The sequence below is a fragment of the Suillus paluster genome (assembly GCF_016628075.1).
Source record: "Suillus paluster strain FC165 chromosome Unknown EDB91scaffold_54, whole genome shotgun sequence".
In the NCBI taxonomy this organism is placed as follows: Eukaryota; Fungi; Basidiomycota; class Agaricomycetes; order Boletales; family Suillaceae; genus Suillus; species Suillus paluster.
The window spans coordinates 165,137-186,974 of NW_024537614.1; the positions used below are offsets into that span (position 1 = coordinate 165,137).

The 21,838-nt window shown below is 46.1% G+C and overlaps 6 protein-coding genes across 6 annotated transcripts; all 6 read right to left on the bottom strand.

Annotated features, from left to right (window-relative positions):
* Positions 1–5,234: 5,234 nt before the first annotated feature.
* Positions 5,235–6,378, bottom strand: EDB91DRAFT_1251470 (uncharacterized protein; the record flags this gene model as incomplete). Its single annotated transcript, XM_041323387.1, has 3 exons — positions 5,235–5,300; positions 5,351–5,666; positions 5,777–6,378. 3 exons carry the CDS (start codon positions 6,376–6,378, stop codon positions 5,235–5,237), a joined length of 984 nt encoding a protein of 327 aa, XP_041174249.1.
* A 1,204-nt stretch (positions 6,379–7,582) lies between these two features.
* Positions 7,583–7,931, bottom strand: EDB91DRAFT_1348868 (uncharacterized protein; the record flags this gene model as incomplete). The annotated part of the gene is made up of 2 exons (XM_041325992.1): positions 7,583–7,741; positions 7,803–7,931. The coding sequence occupies 2 exons, from the start codon at positions 7,929–7,931 to the stop codon at positions 7,583–7,585; spliced, it is 288 nt and encodes a 95-aa protein (XP_041174250.1).
* Positions 7,932–13,777: 5,846 nt separating this feature from the next.
* Positions 13,778–15,690, bottom strand: EDB91DRAFT_1084504 (uncharacterized protein; the record flags this gene model as incomplete). Its single annotated transcript, XM_041315779.1, has 8 exons — positions 13,778–14,223; positions 14,276–14,350; positions 14,405–14,458; positions 14,512–14,703; positions 14,761–15,136; positions 15,198–15,263; positions 15,325–15,458; positions 15,501–15,690. 8 exons carry the CDS (start codon positions 15,688–15,690, stop codon positions 13,778–13,780), a joined length of 1,533 nt encoding a protein of 510 aa, XP_041174251.1.
* A 114-nt stretch (positions 15,691–15,804) lies between these two features.
* Positions 15,805–16,668, bottom strand: EDB91DRAFT_1057609 (uncharacterized protein; the record flags this gene model as incomplete). The annotated part of the gene is made up of 2 exons (XM_041314091.1): positions 15,805–16,296; positions 16,357–16,668. 2 exons carry the CDS (start codon positions 16,666–16,668, stop codon positions 15,805–15,807), a joined length of 804 nt encoding a protein of 267 aa, XP_041174252.1.
* A 153-nt stretch (positions 16,669–16,821) lies between these two features.
* EDB91DRAFT_1057653 (uncharacterized protein) lies at positions 16,822–16,998 on the bottom strand (the record flags this gene model as incomplete). Its single annotated transcript, XM_041314096.1, has 1 exon — positions 16,822–16,998. A coding segment is annotated over one exon (177 nt), but the record flags the coding sequence as incomplete, so codon positions are not given.
* Positions 16,999–17,085: 87 nt separating this feature from the next.
* On the bottom strand, positions 17,086–17,274 carry EDB91DRAFT_1016673 (uncharacterized protein; the record flags this gene model as incomplete). Its single annotated transcript, XM_041312494.1, has 1 exon — positions 17,086–17,274. A coding segment is annotated over one exon (189 nt), but the record flags the coding sequence as incomplete, so codon positions are not given.
* Between the last annotated feature and the right edge of the window lie 4,564 nt (positions 17,275–21,838).

The window sequence follows — 21,838 nt, forward strand, 5'->3', positions numbered from 1 at the left end:
CAGAACTGCACTCTTTTTGGACCCTTTGAGGTTTGCGGCTGAGGTCGCCACAAGCTTGGCATCCATGATGACTTCATCAGTTTTGGCCTTCTGGATGCTTGAAGAATCAGAGCGTGCTCGGTGATATACAAGGCACGCTTACCTTCTTAGCGCAAGAACGCATACTTGGAGCGCAATGAGAGTGTTTGGGCATGTTGAGGCAAGCAGTTGGAGAAAGCAATAGGGCAGGGGGGTTATCACCTCAGAATGCGCGAAGCTAGGATGTGCAGAATCCCCAGCTGATGTCTGGCCAGCTTTGAGTGCTGCCTCTGCAAGGAGTTGCCATGTCTTGGCTGTTAACTGTACATAGGGTTAGAATAGATTGTTAAAAGAAGAGTAGGTAGACATACAAATGTTGGCAACACATTGCTCTTCTTCAAATGCTAGCCAGTCCCTCTGTACTTGAGTCAGGGTTGCTCTAGTAGTCTTTGATGATCCTGTCTCGAGAACACGGGTCTCATGCACCCACATTATTGTAGAGAGGTGTTTCCATTTGCCAGTATTCATTGTCAAACACCTGCTATAGTGAGGGTTGAGAGGAAGGGACTGTGGGAACACTCACCTTGCACATCATGACCTATTGTTTGATGATAGCAGCAAGTAACAGAGTCATGGTTGAAGATGTGTAAGAGATTAGTCAGTAATATTTCATGATAGATGTTGTATATCATACATTACCACTGGTTTGAGGGTGCCATGACAATGGGAAAACAAGAGAGAACCATTAGAAAGAAGTCCAGAAAGAATCCACCAAGAAATGGGCAAGAACAAGGCATATGTTGAGCCTGTCATTGAGGACAATGAGCAGCTAAGTGGGTGATAAGTGGAAGCAGTGACAGCGGTGGGAAACAGTTGATGCTAACACTATTCAGGATTAGGCAGTGGTGACTCATTGTGGCCAAACAGCCATGACCACATTAAGTAAGACAAGGAGGATACTGAAGAGCTAAGGTACTGCTGGTTTACTGGTTTATTTCCTGGTACAGTATAACATAGCTACATGCTGCTAGTTGGTAACGGGATCAGGTACCTGACATAATTACTTATTAGTAAGATAGATAGTGCCACCCAGGTGCGAGCTCTTGAGCAAGCTCAATCAATGACCAAAAGTGGAACAAGGAAGGCAAGTAGCTTCTTATTGTTCTTCAAGCACAACCACAAGATAAAACTCTTGGCATTGCCCCAATCCAACTAGCAAATCACATTATCTTACCTCCACTCTGTTTAGGCTAGATGAGTCTACATTTCAGACCTAATTTAAGGTGAAGGCATTGTCAGATACTTGGAGATATGTAGAGTGGCAATGCTCACTGTGGGTCAATTGATGACAACTAAAGCATTCTAACGCTATTGAATGGGCCGAATACTATGCAACCAGCTGGAATGTAAGCTGCTGCACCAATGAATTACAAAAGGAGCTTCTATACTCTTATGTGCATAATTCATCTAGTCAGCAGTGTCCTTCAAGACAAAAATGTAATGGTTGCAATGAAGAGGCAATGCACCACACATCAGCAAATCACTTTGCCTCTGTGGGCTCCATACAGCTCTGTACAGAAGGGACCAAGCTGTGGCCAGCCATTTTTTTGTGGTGGGAAAAAAGTGTTTTGCTGATGCACAAGGTAGCTGCTGTGGTCTTGATACCACAGGCATAGTTCAGCATCACAGCTCCTCGTGGTGCAGGTTAGCTAGCCCAGTATGGAGTACCTCCAACCGCCAGGGTGAATGCTGGTGCAGACATTTCACACTGTAGCATAGCAGAAATTATTATGTTTCAGCATTACCGCCATGAACACATATATCCACAAGGATGCCAAACTAGCAATTTCTCAGGTGGATACCGGCCACACAAAACAAACAAATAACAACTCTAGTCTCTTCGAACAGAGTATGTGGTGCCCTGTTCCAACTCGGAGCCTCATTCAGTTTCAATATTTGGTAACATTCAAGTCCAAACATCCGGAGCCTGAAACCCCCCCAACACCATGCATTACCCAATGCATCTTTAATGCATCCCACCACCGCATTTTTTAGACTGTGGGAAATTTATTACTACACCCAAAATATAGCTACTTCTGGTCATCTCCTGGATCTCAACATTTCCCACACTCCTCCCCAGCACATTCCTGCCCACCACCATACCATATCCACCTATTTACTGTAGAGAAGTATCAGTGTATGCTATGTACATACAATAGGTCACAATAGAACACTTTTTTGTCTGTTTTTGTCCAGACCCCACAAACTGTGTCGGAGAAAGGCACCAATTTTTTTTTCATGTATTATCATCTTTATTGTCCTAATTAAATGTCTTTGTTGTCTTACTTGTCAAGCTTGTGGTCTTTGTGCACAGCGTCCTCTGCCTTTTTCTCCAATCTTAGTGCCCATGAATGCTGCCATCTCTCTGCATCCTACCTATAACCCTTGACACCAATCCTGCTCCTGCTCCTTCCTGCAGCCCAGCTATGCCGTCACTGCCGGTTGATTTTTTGGAACAGCACATCAAGACTGGGTGGCACTTCCGTGTCAAGATCCAATGCCAGATCACCATCATGCTCATAGTTGACATTTATTGTCTCTTCCCTTCAATCCTTGTCTGTGCCCACCAGTTACCACTACCTGGCATCTTTGCATTCTGTCTTCAGTGATTTCCACTTTTTTTCGTCCTCTCGTACCTTGCAGCTCCACCTGGTACATACTACCCTACTATGTATCAGTGCCTACATACATGTTCCTGTCATTGATAGTCATAATTTGAATATTGCAGCAAACCAAAGACACGGGGATTTAAGTTGGTTTATGATTAAAATTTGTGGTATGTAAAGAACAAAACACTGTCAAGGATATGCTACACTGCACACCCAAGTTCTGTATGGGAGATGGGGACACGAGGATGCTTGAAGAAGCCAAAAAGTGATACATGGAGATTCGAGAAGTGGTGGTTTTTGTTTGTGGCGTCAGAACTGGTAGTACCATGGAAGTTGAAGTCAGGGATGTCAATGTTGAGTATTGGAGTAGCTTGCTGATGTGATGCAGGAGTGGCACAAACACAGGAGAACAGGGCAGAACAGGTATGTGCAAGGGCGGCGACCTTCAACTTAAGAATGACCAGGAAATGGGTTTACCGAGCAGTGGTTGAGGTCTTTGCCACTGATGTAATTGATGCATTCGGGGACTTGTGTTTCCCACTCTGTTGGGAGCCTAAGTATTTCGGAATGGTAACAGGTCACCATATACTCTCAGATATGCACATCAAGATAGTCTGGCACAACATACTCCGATGAGGCTAAAGTGAGCAAGTCTAAGCTGTGCTTGCCTGGTAGCGAAGGATGCAGAGACTTGAACAGAGAAGTCCTGATATACATCAGTAAATTCTCACATTCCTTAATCAGCTTTTCTGGCACTTGCCATTAATTAATTTCCCACAAGAAGCAGATAAGTCCCTGGCAAGGACATGAAAAACCACTTGCCACAAGCCGCCACAAGTTCAACAAGTAGATCCCTCCTCTTGTTTTGCACTTTTTCGTTCTTGTCACAGACTTATTTTACACTTATTTTACACTTACTATTCAACAGAGTTATTTACAAGGGCTGGCAAGTACTTGACAAGCATGGCACTTATTTTCACTTGCTTTTACTTGTGCTCACTTAATTCATAAAAAAAACAGTGGCAAATACTGCATTTCAAACTTGGCAAGCGGACAAGTTGATATAATGTAACAATCAAGTGCTGGTAAGTGACAGGAAAAGTGGGATAGCGATGGTTCAGCTTGAAAATGTGTGAAATTAGTGCTGCTACTACTGCTATTAGATGATGAGAGATGGACAACAAGAGACGGACAACTTGAATGAGAGACTGATGACGAGAGAACAAGAGACGGATGGCGAAAGACAAAAGACAAAAGACGGACAATGAGAGAATGAGAGATGGATGACGAAAGACGGACAATGAGAGAACGAGAGATGGATGATGAAAGACGGACAATGAGAGAATGAGAGATGGATGATGAAAGACGGACAATGAGAGAATGAGAGATGGATGATGAAAGACGGACAATGAGAGAATGAGAGATGGATGATGAAAGACGGACAATGAGAGAATGAGAGATGGATGATGAAAGACGGACAATGAGAGAACGAGAGATGGATGATGAAAGACAGACAATGAGAGAACGAGAGATAGATGACGAAAGACGGGCGACGAGAGATGGACGACAAAGAGCAACAGAAAAATGAGTGAATGTCCTAATATCACAACACAAAATCATAATAGTCAGTTGCAAAACAAGTAACATAAAAAAGAACTGCACTGACTAGCAGATGAGGGCGTGCTCATCCTCTGATTCCTCGTCCAGATCCCTTCGCACACGGCTGGACATCCTCTTCTGAATCCGAAAGCATGATGAAGTCATCAGCATTGTTGTTTCCAATGACATCAAGCTCCTCAGCCATCAGAATTGCAGCGTGTTGTGCCGTTGTGGGTTTCGGTTGCTACTGCATTATCAGCACGACTGCGGCCGATTCAAGTGCGTTCGACCCTATAGGGGAAGCAGTGCAATGCAAACCACCAACAACAAGTTGTATTGTCCAACCTAATAGTTGATGCCAATGCCAATGCCAACTTGGCTGATTGAAGTTGAGCAAAGAGAGAGTGAAGTGGAGCGGTCCTGAGTGATAAATGAGTGAAATAGAGAAGGTGTGTGTGTAGTACGATGAGCGAACGTCTAAGAGAGTCAGCCGACGACTCAATGAGAAATCACACAAGAAATCGTTCCAAGTGAGAATTTGCTAGAGAAACTACTAAGAACATGGGCGGAATATATAGTAAATGAGACTAAGCGATGAAAGGGAACTTCGGGTCGCTTAAGATGCCTCATGGATCGCTAAATACTCGTTTCTCTGCGTCCATGTAATAAGGTGTGAGGTGGGGCGATAAAAGGCCGATAAGCGGTCCGATTATGCGAATGGGGATGGAAAGCGATGAAAGTAAGCGATATACGTACCAGTAGGCGACAGGCCAATGACATGAGATGATGGATAGTGACCAATTGCATGTGCAGACAATGTCCGACTTGGATCAAGTGCAACCGACTGGGCCAATCATCGGCTGACGTTGATGTGGAGTGGCAGCACGGGAAAGTGGGTCGGAGAGGATTGGAAAGATAGGGGATACTAGCTCAGTAGTGATCGGCTTCCTACACCATATTCTGTGGCTCCTCCTTGTCGTCGAGATTGATGGGGGTGATCTTGATGTTTGTACCCTGAGGCATTGGTGAATGTGTGAAATAAATTTACAAATAATTGAACTCACCGCGAAAGCCTTGACTTGTGCCCCACTAGAAAAGCCGTACTCGTTCGATTCATCATCGTCCTCCTCGTCTTCATATAGGTGCGAGTGTTGAATTATTGCGCCATCGTCAGGATCGGGAGTACCTTGAGGAGTGAGTGGGGGTGCACTATTATAGCTAACAGTGCTCCCCTTGGTAAGCCTAGAGGAGGGGGCGGAATTAGAAGTGATAGACCGCTGGACAGAAGATGCAGTAGAAGGTGCGGCCTTAGAAGTGGGAAGATTTGACCTCCAATCTGGAATACGCCCAGCGAGGTTGAACTTTCTGGCGGGTGTTTGGCTAGTAGTATCGATATCATTTATTGCAAGATTGAAAAAAAAAAAAAAAAGAATTGTTTCAGTCAGATGAAGTTTCATTGTTGTTGAACGTCGTTTAAACAAAAGACTTACGCCTTGGCGACAGACATCTGATGGATATCACCATCACATGCCTTTGTTGATGGATCGATAAGGCTCTCAGCGCCTGCTACCGCTCGAATTGCATCTCTCACTGGGGTCTTCAATGCTTTCTTATTGCTTTTGTCCTTCACAGGTTGTGCATCTAATTCCTCGTCGCTTGCAGGGTTATCAATGTTCGCACCGGCTGCCAACATACCTCCAGACCCGCCACACTTGCCCTTGGCGCCAACAACCTTATCAGCAGCGACCTCTGCACCTGCCTCCCCATTAGCCATACTCAATTCAGAGGTCGCTGAGGGCTTCGCTCCCTTTTTTATGGGGCGAGCGCAGGGACGTTTAGGCTTCGGTGCGTCGACACATGCAGCAGCTTGATCTGTTGCCATCTGTTCCTGGAGAGTTGCTATATGCTGATGCCCTTGCTGTATAGCTTGTTCACTTGCCTCTTCTTCCTCGAGCTTGCGCTGCCAGTCAGCAATTATTTGAGCTTTGCTGCGTCTTTTTGTACGACCTTTGGCCTCAAGCACAATGCGTCCTGGATGTTGGGTTGCATTTTTAGGACGAGTTCCGATACGCTGCGAAGCTGGCTGAGACATTGTATCACTGGAGGGCTTGAGACTGAAGGATATGGAGGCAGTGGTGACGAGTGAGTCTTGTAAAAATTTCTAGCCTAAGCTGACTCTGAATACATTGAACTTTATGTGTCCTAACGTACATTTGACCTTACTACCACAAGATTTCGGGCTACATCTTTCTGGAGCTCTCAATTGAAACACTGGGCGGTGCTTTTTTGGCCCGGCACTAGCGTTTTCCTTACAAGACTGTGATGCTGTTTGCCGAACCTTGTCTGAGGACTTCAAATCAGTGTTTCCCGGTTTTCTTCGACATACACTACATCGATGTTCACCAGTAGTACCTTTCCAGTGAGTTGGCCAACTTTTTGACCTTGACAACAGCAATAATCGGGTGCTCTCGTTAGGTCTAATATCGCTAAACCTTGTTAAGTGCCGAACACCGAACCTGGAATATTGAGCCATAAAGTTCTCATTCCAACAGCCTACTAGCCTGTGCTATGACTAACATCGCCCTCAACCCCTTCCAAATCCCAATTTGCATACTTCTAGTCCCTCCTCGCCCTTCACCGTCTCACCGCCTCGCCTCGTTGCGTCTCCCTCAGGTGTAGTAGACATCAGTGTCTACTATCTGTCGTCGACGATCTCCGAATCCGAATGGGACCAGATGCTATCGATTGCGTCAGCATCTGCACCCACACACATATGAGACGGTCCTTACCATGTTTGCAAGGTTCATATCCGAATGATCAAAGTAAGTGATGTACTAGCTAGTAGATGATATGATATAGTGCTGAAGACACTGTTTACAGGTGAATTGTTCAAATTAGTGAAAATTTCACACGCTCGTCGTTGTCCAGAACAGCGAGCGCAACCTGCCGCATCCCCGCTATTGGACTCGATACAAACAACCCGTTGGACATGACGTGAGTAATAGCATTTGTGCACACGTGTTTTTGACCTTATAAATTTGCAGACTGTTGTACAGAGGTGAGATTAAAGGAAAAGGCAGATCTAGTACTAGTAGTACTATACAATATTGCACTTACTCACTTTTTTGTGCTTGTGTGCCACGTGTTTAAATTGCCAGCTTTTTTGTCCTTGTCTACCTTGTTGGCTTTGGCAAATATTCAGTAGCTTGCGAAGGTCACAGCACAAGTGAGTAATTAAAAACAAGCGAAAATAAGTCTCTATTTTTGTGGCAAGTGCGGTTAAGGAGTTTGTGAATTTACTGATGTAGGTCGGATGCGTCCGAACCGAGCTGTGGATTGTATGGGCCTTCGTACAAGCCAGTTCCCATATCCTCACTGACGTTGTAACAGTACCCAGTTGGGCAAGACTGGATAGCAATTACGATCACTATCTCCTTGACGTTTGTGGGCACGATCTGGGAGTGCACGGGTCTTAATTGTCATGACGCTCTAAAGGATATGCGTTTGAAAGCTTACCGCCATGCCTATTTGCACAGTAAATTTGGTACTGGCAGTGATATTGGAGCCAGGCGCAGGCTGGTTAATGTTGGCAGATTGAGCACATGCAGACGCTACCATGAGAGTGGTAGCAATCAGCGCTTTCATTGGGAAGTACATTGCAACTGTAAGTACGGGTGAGTGACAATGCTTGTGCAGTTTCTGGAGGGATAGTGAATGTGCCAGAGGTGTCAAAATTTACATGTGCCGCGGGGGCGCTACATTTGGTGGTCCTTAGACTACGAGCAGCATCCATAAGTGCTGTATCAACGCCCCATGCAACCGTATAGCACTATAACAGGATGCAAATGCTGCGAGAATGAAGTGCTAGCTTATGGTTAACCTGTGAATCCTTGTCATGTTAGCGATGTACGGTTTTCATACTACTTACCTGCCCGACCCCGGTGTCCGCCATATGCAGCAATGAGGCTGAGTTACTACAGTCCATGTCATGAGCTGATCGAGGAAAGGGGAGGGCATTAGTACATGTCTGGAAAAAAATTGTTATGCAGGTGCTGCCTTGGCAAATTCAACACGAACATAAAAATTCGGTCAGGTACTTACCTCTATGGACTGATCAGAGCTGAATGAGTTTATGCTCCGCAGGCTGGTAAGCCACGCAGTCCCGGCGAACGACAACCGTAACACTATTTGGTTAGGCTCAAGAAAAGATGATTGTACATGCATCGCCCATTTCCGTGCATGCAATGAAGGAGTCCATTGTTCTACCTTAAAAAAATGCGATTCAGACGACGAGCGCTCTGTGTTCGGATTTGAGCATGAGTATGAAGCGATGTTACTTCTGATGGGCCATCGTCGGTGCACGTTCGTAATGGTACCCAGCATGATTAAGTGTCTAAAAACCACCTGAGTGACACCTATTCCCACACTTGTTAGTAACGTACATAGTATAACATATTTGTTACTAACGAGGGGGGCAAACCTACGCTGCAGTACTTCAGTGATAGCTGCAACAATCAGCAGTGACTTCAGGAATATTAAGAGGGCGGGTAAATAACATATATATAATATAAATAACATACATTATATAAATAACATATCAGGCTATTGATTTGTCATCTCCCTGGATATCTCCCTTACAACACTGCCGCTATGCCTTCTGATGGTTCCCACGCCCCTCTCTTTCCATCTCCACATCATCCTTGACGACGTGCTCGCTATCCCACTCATCCCTCTCCCAACTCTAGCCGATCTTTTGGTTTTCGGGATCCTATGGACCATCACTCGCTCTCTCAATGGATGCGATGACGTTCTCATGCCGCTCCTTTTGATTGCTCCAACCTCGTGTTGATCGGTCTTTGCCGGCGCTTGCTTTTACTCTTCATGCGACATGTCCCTTGCTCAGGTTCTACACTACCACCATCATGGTTCCCCCGAGAAAACGGATGTCAACATCGTCGAGAGTTACCATGACTCTTCTCAGTAGTTCCATGGATCTTTGTACTTCCAGATCATCACTCTCTCAAATACGAGAGTCGCGGCTTCGCAGGGAGTGAGAACAGCGCCAGATTCGAGGTATGTCACTTATTCTCATGATGGTCTCTTGCTCACTTTCATCAGATGATTCTAGATGCATGCAGGAGCTGCTCGCTGAAGCCGAGTTGGAGGCTGGGCAAGATTCCTTGGAGACCATGGACTTTGGAGGCGAGATTGTTGATGATAGCATAAATGAGTTCGCTGAGGACGAGCCTGTGGGTGGTCCGCTTTTGTCTGAATTTTTCAAGACATGCTCTCAAGAACGGTAAGCATTTTCCCCCCTCTACATAGGTATCTAACATTTATCTCTAGGGAACCTCCTATACGTGGGCGCATTGATGTGCGGACCCGAACAAAATGTCGCCAGCATGCCAATGCCGCTTGGAAGGAGCAGATGCCCACCCTTGTTGATGGCTACTTGGCATGGAGACATGAAGCGCCAACTGGTGAAGACAATACCATGGCGTCTAACATGTTTCACGTTGATGTTGTTGGAATTTCCGGTAAGGTTTCATTCCTTCAATACATGGCCCTTACTTACACTCAACCACATTCAAAGGTTTTGCACATGCCGTCCCGAACTCGTGCACTTGGGCCAGGTTCGGCTTCGCATGACGAACAATCTCATAGGGAGTAGTACCAGGGGTTGCATGGGAAGGGAGTCGGTTCTTTAGCCAAGTTGTGTAGCTGATCGCTTCCGCCCACAGGTACTTCGGCAGATCCTTGGCAATGAGCATTGCACGGGCATGCTCGACAAGTGTTCGATTGAGGTGTTCTGCAATGCTGTTCTGTTGGGGTGAGTTGTGTACCGTTAATTGGCGCTCGATCCCTTGCTGATGCAAGTACTTGTTGAACTCAGCGCTCAGATACTCTCCCCCTCGATCCGAACGGACTTTTGCTAGGCGGACTCCAGGCAATTGACGTGCTAGCCACGCTTCATAGCCTTTGAAGGCGGTGAGGGCTTCACTCTTGAGTTTCAAGAACTGAAGCTTCGTTTGGCGGCTGTAGTCGTCGGTAAAGCTAATGTAGTACAGGCAACCGCCTAGACTTGTCGTTTGTGCTGGTCCCCACAGATCCGTGTGCACCAATTCGCCGTAGGTGAGTGCACGGTTGCTACTCTCGTCCGGGAAAGGCTTGCGAACTGACTTCGCTTTGACACAAACATTGCAGAATTCGGGTTTAGAGCTACTATCGAGTTCTACCCCTGTGATCAAGCCCTTCTTGACCGCGTCTAGGACGGCAGTCTGGGATACATGACCTAGCATGCGATGGGCCTCATTAACAGTAAGCTTGGTCATTGCAACGTTTGCATGATGCTTCTGACAGCTGGTGACGATGCTATATAGCCCCTTGACCTGAGGGATTTCAGCAATGATGCAACGGGAGGGTCCCTTCAATAGGATCTTGCACATGCAGCCCTCGAATAGGACGGCTAGGCCACCTGCTGTGATGTGATTGGTCGAAATGAGGGTGAAGGCCATGGTGGGTGCATATAGGGCATTCTTAAGCGTTACTGTGGTACATCTATTGCCAAGTGGGAGGTCGATTTCGACGTCTCCTCGACCTATCACACTAAGAGTTGAACCGTCCGCGGTATGGACGTCTTGGGGAGCAATGCTGACGAAGTTGTTAAACTTTGATCGATCTGGGCAGAAGTGCGACATTGCACCCGAGTCCACAATCACTCCTCTCTTCTCAATGGGTAGGCCCAAATCCCTTGCTACACTTGCCAAGTCTGAGGTGACAAAGGTGTATTGGTCCTGCGGCTCGCTTTCTGCCGCTGAATTCGCCACCTGCTTAGGTTGCTTCTCCCCTCTCTTCCTCTGCTGGTTGGGGCCTTGACCCTCTTTTCCCCCTCCAGGCCTCCAACAGTCCATTTTATAGTGACCCTTGCGGTCGCAGTTAAAACAGGTGACATTGGGGTTCGTCTTATTGGTGGAGGAAGGTGAGGCACACCCTTTTCCTCTCATCTCCTTCGCAACGAGGGCAGCACTAGCTCCCTTCTTGCTGGGACGTCGATCGGTGAGTTGCCGATGTTCATACTCTTCGGTTATAATGGTGACTAACTCGTAGGAGGTGACAGGGGTTTTCGTGATCTTTGCAGCTGCAGTGATGGAGGATAGGAGTGGGCGGTATGATTCAGGGAGAGAGCCGAGGATAATGGCATGGAAATCAGTATCGGCAATCACTACACCCATGCCCACAAGTAATTCGCGGAGCCTCATGAGGTCGGCGAAGTGGGATCTAACATCTCCTCCCTCGTTGCACTTGGTCTCCTGCATTCAACGTCATAAGTCTATTTGCACAAGCTCCATCTTGCCCTCATGGATCTGACACATTTCTTCCCAGATCTTGGATGCGTCTTTCAGCTTCTGGACACATAACAGCAGCTGATCAGTGATGGTGCTGAATATTTGCTGTTTTACCAGCAAGTTCTTCTGGTGGTACTCATTGATTCTCTTATCGAGATCATCGTAGTCCGCCTGTGTTGGGGTCGTCCCATCTGGCTTCACAATGGCCTTCGTATCCGGGTGAATCGCGAAGGGTTTAGGTTCACTTGCTTGACCATCGGTATACCGCATCAGACCTCTTGCCCCTATGGCTGTTAACGTCCGTTCCTTGTAGGTTATCCAGTTCGAGCCATCTTCGGCAAGCTTCAGGACGTTAAGCAGGGTTGTGTTGGAGCTGGGGAGCGAAGTATCCATGGTCGAGACAGGGCTCATAACCTGTGGTGAGTTATAACGAGTGGGAGCTGACCGCACGCTAATAAAACAAGTATAATCTCAGTCTCTTGAAAGAAGCTCGGTATAACGAGCTATGTACATAATAAAACAAGTATACTAATGACTCGTTAGTTTAGTTTTCTAATCGATATAACGATACTAATAACTCACATCTCAGTCTCTTGAAAGAAGCTGAGATGCGCTCATGCTACTGCTGGCGTTTATATAGTAAGTTGTATAGAAACGGAATATATCAGAACAGAAAAGGAAAACATATTGTAGGACATGAGCTGATGTCAGTGTGTTGCTCGTCAAAGTCCCTTTTGGCTTGGGCTCGGACTTATCACTCTTTCTCTTCTACTATCTCGGATTGTTCGGTTTTCTTCGTCACTGATCCCTCGGATCGTTCGGACTCTAACAGCACCAGCTGTGCGAGCGGAGGACGGATTCGTGGTGTCCGTGTGTGTAGATGGTGTTTGAGGACATGGCTGGTGGCCAGTGGTATACCTTGGTAGAGATACAGTAGCGTACAGGGGTTATGTGCCTTTATTTTGGGCGGAGCTAACTACTTTCGTTGCCGCGTCAGCGCTGCTTTTACTCACTGTCATGCTATGCTTTCACCAATAGCGCCAACTCTAATCAGATTCAGTGATATCTTTGGGATTCTGAAGATAATACTGCATGCAATTAGCGTTGGCGCGGGTGCTCCATAGTGCTCACTCCCAAAAAATTCTTCGTGGCTTCTGTCCCTTCAGCCCTCGGGTCATCAAGGACGGCTTCATCGAGGTCCTAGATAATGTCCTACAATATGAACTTATCTGGTGCTCGATGATGTTGTACTACTACCCTCCTGCCAATGTTGAAGCAGATGGCGCAGCTGGTTTCTGAAACAGTGAGTATGGCTCAAATGTGGCCCATAGCTGAGATCGATCTACGAGTAGCTTCAAATGATATTTGCCTGAGAAATTGCCAGGTTAAACATTTTCACGAATAAGTTGTGTTCATGGTGATGTGAAACCTAGCAATTTCTGCTACAGTGCCAATTGTCTGCACTAGCTTCTGTGATACATTTCGTCTGCCCAGCACTCCTGGCGATGGCCTGAGCGTGAGTCCTGCACCATTTATAACTTGTGGTATGCTCAATTGCATTGGTCAGAAATGGCTAACGTCGCTGGCTTAGCGACTGATTTATTACTGAGCGATCAGACCGCTGAGGTCAAGCTACGCTGCATAAAGGAAAAAATCACAACAACTACCTTGTGTGGCACGTTTCCCCTTGAATATTCATCATAGACCTGCTCTTTCCACACCCGCCCATCTACCTGCTGCCCTCATAGCACCGACAAGTTAGGGGTCATCTTAAAATTGAAGTCGTTGGTCATTTTTTATCTTCGACATTTTGATGTTTAATACCATCCGTGTCTGAGCGCTGGCAATGAACATCACCAATATGGTGGGCCAAATGCACTATAATTAAATCACGTGCACGCACAATTTTCATGCACACGCATGCAGAACAAAATGCACGCAGACACTTCAACATTTTTCGTGTAACGCAGCAATGTATAATAGTTTGATGTAGAGTCAAATATAAAATAAGTGCTTGGGTAAAAACAGTCTAGAGGATTAGGATATAAAGGAAAAAGTGATCAATGTTCAATATTGTCATTTCCTATCCCAGGGATTGGCCTTTGGTTTGACGAGCATCCTGAATACCGATTGAGATAATGCGAGTCAGGGTACGTTGCCCAGTGCCTGCAGATTCCGTGGATGGCTGGAACCAAGATCCCCAGGCCCATGCGCTGCATGAGTCGAAAAAACTGAGATGGAAGCACTGGCAGTACTCATAGTTGTCGAGGTACTGCTGGACTCGGATGCGGAGGGTACTAGCATATATTCCCTGGGAGTACCAAAGCCAATAGTATGATCAGTGTAGTAATCATTGTAGTATTCGTCCGCTGGTGTGACACTGGCAGGCAGTGTGCTTGATTCTGAGTCATCCAGTGGCATGTTCAAAGTTGGTTTGTCTTCAGCTGGTGGGATCAAACCAACATCTCCCAACATCCCAGGCTCTGATTCCAGTTGTGTCACATCAATTTGTGCCACACTGCTCCTCTTGTCGCCATCCAAATTCTTCAAAGTGGACATTGCTGCAGGAACGTCTAACATGACAGGTGCCACTGAGGTTTGTGTTAAGTTAACACCGCGGAAAAAATAACGGATAAGACTTACATTCTATACCTGTGTCTGCCAGTGTAGTATTTCCCAAATCTGACGCTTCTAATTCCATCTGACGGTCAGAGATGACTTCAAAATAGGTAGTAAGAATGCAAAATAATAAACAGAGAACTTGTCACATACCTCGGCGGCGCTTTCTTTGCGGCCTTTTTGTCCTTTCATGCCCATGGCTATGATCTTCCACCAGTACAACATCGGAATCCAAGTCGGAATCAAGGAAAGTCACAAACAGCTTGGTACCACTGGATCGAGTTCATTTTTAAGATTAGGAGAGGGTGCGAAACCTTTTCCCTTTGGGAGCACCGGCGCCTCATTCTCGGACTCATCCATATCATCGCTTCCAACTGTGTCTATGTCCTCCGCCTCTACAACTTCGCTCATTGAATCATCGAAAGAATCCGGGTCCACTTCGAGCATTGTACCTGGACAATGGTTTACACATATACAACATGCCTGGGTAAGTTTCTATCAGGACTCACCGAAATAAATGAACTGATCAGTCCACTTTCGTCCAGCAGAATGGTGAGTCCTTAAAATGTCACTGCCTGTGAGTCCCTCCTGACTGCTCTTGACCATATTCTTGCCACTTTTGACAATCAAATACCAGCGAAACCCATCTGCACCTGCCAGTGTCGAGTTCGAGTTCTTTCTGTCATCATTGTGGTTCTCAAGGTAATCAAAGAGATGAGGGAAGAGAGTGCGCAGATATCCATCAACGTCGCTTTTTGTCATGCCTGGCGCAAACTGCAGATCATCGCCATCAGGTCCCTTGGATACAGCAAGTTTGAGCCTTCGTAGCTCTTCGATCTTGGCTGTGTCAGGTGCGATCTTTCGTTTCATGCAACCCTTTCTATTCTGACCCAAAATGCTTCATGTCAGTGCCCATTTGCCTCGAGGCAAATAATCAGATACTCACAACTCCAACAGTCACCATCACAATTGATCCAATACCCGTCTTTCGGAGGTTTGCTGCAGCCATCTTCTATACACGAATTCAATCAATGATTGATTAAGAGCAGCATTGATATACTAGAGGGTCTTACTACCTTGATAACATCCTTACTACCACTGGAGTGCACCCCAACCTTCGCTGTGCGATTTGTTGCAGCAGACAGGGCTAGGTCTTGCTTTCGGAACCCTACATTTGTCTCTCGATGGGCAATGTCTTCTGACACACCTGTTTTTGACAACAGGTGAGAATATTTGGACATAATTGAACCAAAGCTAGAAGATGTTGGTGGCTGTTGCGGAATGACTTCCTGTGGATGTGATGTGTCATAATGGCCACAGTTTACACATATTGCAGGCTCGTTGTCCTTTTGATCCTTCCTAAGCTTAGGGCGGAGGCATGGACACTGGGAACCATCATTGGTTTTGCCTCGGCATGTTTGTCCGTCAGCCGGAAGCATAGTGCTAGTGATGGTAAGTGATGAGGTGGTGGTTTTGTGTCAGACGAAATTGATTTTTAACTATTCCCTCAGCCACTTTATTTGGTACGTATTTTCAAAGATATTCAATAACTATCATAATTCTAGCAAGTAATGTAATACTGAAAGACCTTGTGCCCAAACGAGAGCCCGTGGCATCCATATTTCGGGTGGGAGGCCCATTGATAAAGTCTTTGTCTTTCGAAAGCCGACTGATATATCCTCGTGAGTTTCATAAGTATCAATAGCCCACTCCGATGCAGCAAAAAATGTGTTATCAGGCCTCAAACCCACAGACTGCACATCAGCAAGGGCTTGGCAAAATATGGCCTCCGCTTCAGGAGAGGGGAATGGATTTGAATGATCAGGGACCGGGACTGGCTGGTCATGAAGGTTTGATTGCACGTCAGCAGCAATCTCTTCTCGTAAGGGAGTCCAAGAATTGTCAGTGTCTTCTTCCGAGTCATTGATGTGAGACAGTGGTGGACCACTAGTACTGTAGTATCGGGTAAGTATATCAGGGTGTACATTGTGAAGAGGATCAGTGATATAAACACCGTTCTCAACTTCGGAGAGAAAACACATGTCCTGTGAGGTAAGCGATGGAGAGTTAATAGACAAAAATAAATAAAAGATTCCTCTACTTACTAGCGGAGATTGGTGGTTTGTTGTTGGACCAGAGATTGGATGATGATTCCATTCCTCCATAAATATTTCGCAATCTATGTTGATCGGATCAAGGAAAAGAAATTGCAGGAGCCACAAGTGGTGGGGATTCTTGCGATTTAGGCCATGAAGACATTCAAGGCGTGTGAAGAATGCCTTCCATCGTTGGGCAAATTGACGGCCAACCTCCACCCAAAGGCGTTCAATTTGGGTGTTATGTGTCGAGCTATCCAAATCATAAGTATCATGTCCAACTCCCACTGCTAGCTTACTAGTATCACTCACGATCCCCATAAAAACGAGCCTCTGTTTGGACCACGGTGCATCACCATCCAAACAGACACCTCGATGTTTTCACCCCCTCGATCCCCTCTCATCCGAAGAGGGACTCCATATATTTCTATTGTTTGGAGAAAGATGGTGAGGACTGTTGAAGCACGGTTGTTGTTACTTGCTCGAAGAGCTACAATCTAAATTTGAGATCAGCGAATTTATTAAATTGTTGAAAAAGTAACTTTCTGTTCGACAGTAACCGTCAATAAGCCCATCGATGACAATTCCCCAGAGGATAAGCTTGTGATGCCCATCCAAATGCCAGAGGTGGTTGGACCGTGGCACGGCATATTTCCATCATGCAATCACTTTTCGCCGCCGCAACATCTGACCAATAATGTCAACTCTATGCATCGAGCTTCTCATTCAATGCCGCGGAACACGAACACTATGGGCTCTTAGAAAGCCAACTAGGTAATGAAGGCCAGAATCTGGTTTATGTATCTTGAAGGTCTTAACAAGGATATCAAGATCAGCATTGGAGATTGCTGAGAATCGCTGATACACATTATGCTTTTTGAGATAGCACCGAAGAGTATTCTGATGCATGCCCAAAGCAGCCGCCAAGCGTTTGAAGGTAATTTTTCGATGAGGAGAGAGAGCATCTTCAAGCCAGTGACTGTCAATAACTTTGCGAGGACGTCCACGTGTCCGGTGAGGTGGTATCTCTGTACTGACAGGATTGACCTTTGCATATCTAGAATTTGTGCTAGACGAAAAGTTCATTAGATTGCTTTCATGTGACATTGTACTGGGAAGACCATTACAGTACACTTTTTCATAATGCATGGCCCCATAATGCATAATTTTGATAATGCATCACCTTTGGGTGGGTCCCGTTGTGGGACGTGGGCAATATGCATACAAAACGCATAACACATAACGCATAAGCCTCCGGGCTGATTTATGCATTATGAGGAGCCTTGGTAACATCAGGCCATGTTCGGGTCAGCATCAGTCACTGTCAGCACCTATGCTAATGTAGTTTAGACTATATAAAGTGCATAGCGGTGTCAAAATTTGTCTTTGTTCTCCTCTCGCATGCCCAATAAGACCCACAAACCATGGGAGAAGCCAGCTCCCTACAAGCAGCGCTCACAGACAGTCACAAATAATAAAGATGCACCCACTACCTCAGCCAAACCTCATAAGGTCACAACTCGAAAAAATCTCACCTTAAATGACTGGCTCGCTGTCTTCGCATACATTGATACCCATCCCCATCAGTCACAAGCCGAAATTGTTTTACATTGCCTTCAATTTGGTGAACTCGAGCTCTCATTTGATCTCTCAAAACAGCTGTGGGCATTTAGGGCTTGTGTGCGCAGAGAGGAAATTCGCGGAGCAAAGCAGACAACAATAGATTCGTACTTCGGCGGTAAATAGAAAATGATATGTTTTGTACCGCTCTCAGTTGTCACACTCTTGAGGGAGGTCACATGGCATCACAATGTGTCACATATGTCACACAACTTGGTTATGCATAAGGGGTGATAATGCATAGCCTGGGAGGGGTCCCGACATTATGCGTTATGAAAAAGTGTACTGTACTGACATATCTCCAGCAGTATCTGATGCCTGCCTCAGCTCGACTACTGTCATAGCCAGCGCCCGAGCACATTCGTCTGTCCATATAGCATCCTGAATTTCCGAGTCCAATGCTTCGAGCACAGGGAGTGAATCATTCAAAATCTTCTTGGCTATGGTCTGTAGTCGGAGTGGGTCATGGTCCTCCTGTCGAAGAATTCGGGTAGCATGATTGTAAGTATCAGAAACTATTTCATGTGCTTTTCTGATGTCATGAGACCAGTGTCCTTGTGCAGGTAGTTCCGGGAATTGTAGAGGATGGCCTTCAAGTTCTGACATGATGCTATTTGCCCAAGAGAATTTCTGAGGCTGAGTCAATTTACTATGACACATAAATGGTCAGTGGCATTTCAACCATGTGCCCATTTTCGTGTTCCTGAAACTGTTAATGCTAGATTTTTAACCTAGTACTGCTACCTAGACAATGAGTTCTAGGGCTCATGAAGGGATACTATGAAGGTACATGCCACTATGCTGCTTTTGCTTGTCATCTGAGTCGACTGTGCTGACTGCTGGTGGTACCACATCAGGAAAATCACAAGTTGCTTATATCACTTTTTTTGTCACTTAAAACACGAAAAGTGACTGATAAGTTGTTTGAGTGAAAAAGTGCAAGCCACTTAATAAAGCCCACTCAATTTCTGGAGATTCGCTTTTTTCACTCTTTTTTCACTTAAAAAAAGCAAACAAAGTGGCACAAGCCTGTCATTAAAAAGGGAGCACACACATAGAAAGCATAAAAAGTGTATATTAAGTAAACTCTGAGAAATGAAAGGCAGGCAAAAAACAGCAGTGGCATAGATGATGATGGCGATGGATATATACTGCAGGACAGCGGAGATGATGGTACAACAAATTGAAGACAAATCCTGCAGCGATACGTGATGTTAGCGGGATGGAATCTGGGTGAATAAAACTTACAAATCATGGCGCGCTCATCCTTGTCCTCGTCGTCCTCGATGAGTGAGCCCGGTGTTTCGATGACGTCCTGTAAGGCAGTGCGTGCCATCTTGACAGTAGCCTCTACATAGCCAGTGGGCTTGCTAAGAATTGACTTGATGTAGGAATTAGTTGCTTTGGACCAGCGAGCCACTGAAAATAAGAACGGCGCATTGGTCTTCTTCCCCGTAGCCTTGTTGAGAACTTTTGGTAGCTTGATCGTGAATTTTCCTCTCGATGCCGACAGCAGAATATCTTGAACTTTGAGTTCCTTGCGTGCGATCATTCCGAGAGCGCGCTCGAGCTAAAAAAAAAATGAGTTTGATTATGCCGTTTGAAAATAAACCTACCGCTGCAGCAGAAAGTGCAAGAACGCGTGACATCCCGATCATGTCAAGTGCTTGCATGTCGAAGGATGGAATCACTACATGACCGTTGATGGCGTTGAGGTGTGCTCTACCATACAGCTGTAGTATGAATGGCAAATGGTAAGCTGTGAGGGGATTGATATTGTCAGGATCCTCATATAAGAATGCCCAGTTGGCGAGAAGGAAGGATGCGAGTGTGCTGGAATCGCAGTCAGCATTGCATGACAAGAAGTCGATGATTATAACGATGCCCGTTGAACCGAAGTTACTGCGCCATTCCGATATACGCTGAGCAGTCTAGTTAAAGATGACATTAGTTAAAGCTAGATGTAAAAAAACGGACTTACAAGTAGATGTATCACACCACCGTGAACTATAACAAGCTTGAGTTCAGGATAGACCACATCAAAAACAAGCTGGACGTGATGGAGGAGGACGTCGTCCGGAATGCTCCAAATGTCGTCATAACTTCCAGCCCACATCATTATGGTAGGAATGAATTTTTTCGTCCAGCGCTGGTCTGCTTGCATCGCCGGAGGCAAGTCGGATGTGCGATATGCACCGCATGATTTCATGTGCTCTGGTGCAGTATCCACGTTCTGCCTGCGTTTTTTAGCAGGAGCCTGATCACCATGGGCACGCATGGTGCCGGAAAATTCAATCTTGACCTTTTTAGCAGCAGGTGGCTTTTTGTCGTCAGTGGTGGTGGTCGCAGATGTCTGCACAAATGTCAGAATGAACACTATTGAGTTTTTGAGGGTACTTACCGATGTCGTCAAACACTGCTTTTTCTCCTGCTTGACTATGATAGGGTCGGGCTGTGCTGGTTCGCTGTCAAAGTCCTCGATCAAGTCGTCAGAAACTTCCACCACATCATCACGATCGATGTCCATGGACCACTGGGTCTCGGCATCACTGTCTAAGACTGAATCTGCACTCGCTTTCCTCTTCAGGGGCGCTGTGGCCATGTGATCGTAGACCTGCTGCGTGAAGGAGGCCATAAGCTCATCGTCTGAGTCGAATTCAATTTGCAGTATCTGCGTGAAGGGAGCCTTGGGCCCTTCAAAGTCCGAGTCCTCTTCAAAAATTGAGGCTACCTAAGCAAATAGTTAGTGGACTGGACCAATTAATCACACTCAAATACCTTAGATTTCCCCTTATTTTGCTTGCTTTCCAGGCAAGCAGCCTCACGCTCCAAGGAATCATCAATCTCATCTGCAAAGCTACCAGTAAGGACATCATCTTCTGGGATGCCATCAGCAATTTTAGCTGGGGCTGTGGGAATCTGAATCTGAGGCTGAGCAGCCGAAGTTGCCGCAGAGGAAGCAGCATCATCTGAGAAAATTGATGTTGGAGGTGCCCAAGTTGAAGCACTGGATTGGCGGGATGTTGGCTCTGATTTTCCAGGCCTGACTCCTGAGACCCAATTGGTCACTCGCCCACCTAACACGAATTTGTGAGTGGTCGCATTGATGCTAGAAGTGAGATTGAGAAAATAAAGAGTTGATTCAGTGAGGAGCAGCATTGTGATGGTGGGAGAACTTAGTCATACGATGATGGCATGGAGCCTTTCCCATCAACACGTGCCTTATCGATATCGTTGGCATTATCACCTTCCGCATTCAATGATGACTCGCTGATCTTCTTTTGCACGTTACTGATAGCATCTCTGACCAACGTCTTTCCACTCTTCTTTGCAGCCTTCTTCCCTTTGCCCGAGGTTCCATGGTCCACAGCCTCAGCAGCATCCTCTGCCGCATCAGCCTCTGGTGCATCATCTAATGTGCTGTTAGTGTAATTGTCACCACTCTTTACAGCACACTTTCGAGCCTTTGGCTTGGGCCGAACGGGAGTCGCCTTGTTGGTGAGTAATTCCTTTTGTACCTTCTCCATCTCAACCTGCATACTAGCCAGGCACTCAACTCCCTTTTGCACTAGTGCTTCTTTAGCTTCTTTTGCTTCTTTGATGGCAAGATCGTCAGTGGCCTTCTGCGCCTTGGTGCACCTCTTGTTCTGCGCATCAAGCACTATTTTGCCAGGTCGTGCTGTTGCATTTGATGCACGGGTGCGGCGGGAAGCTTCTGTGGTGGACATTGCGACTAGGCAGATGAGGGACGGTACTTTTTCTGGAGCAAGAAGGAAGTGACGGAAGTTGGTTGAAAAAACTCATAAGTCTCACCCCCAACAGGCGCCGCCTGTGGCGCTCGCTCACTAATCGGGATCTGTTGCAACATCTC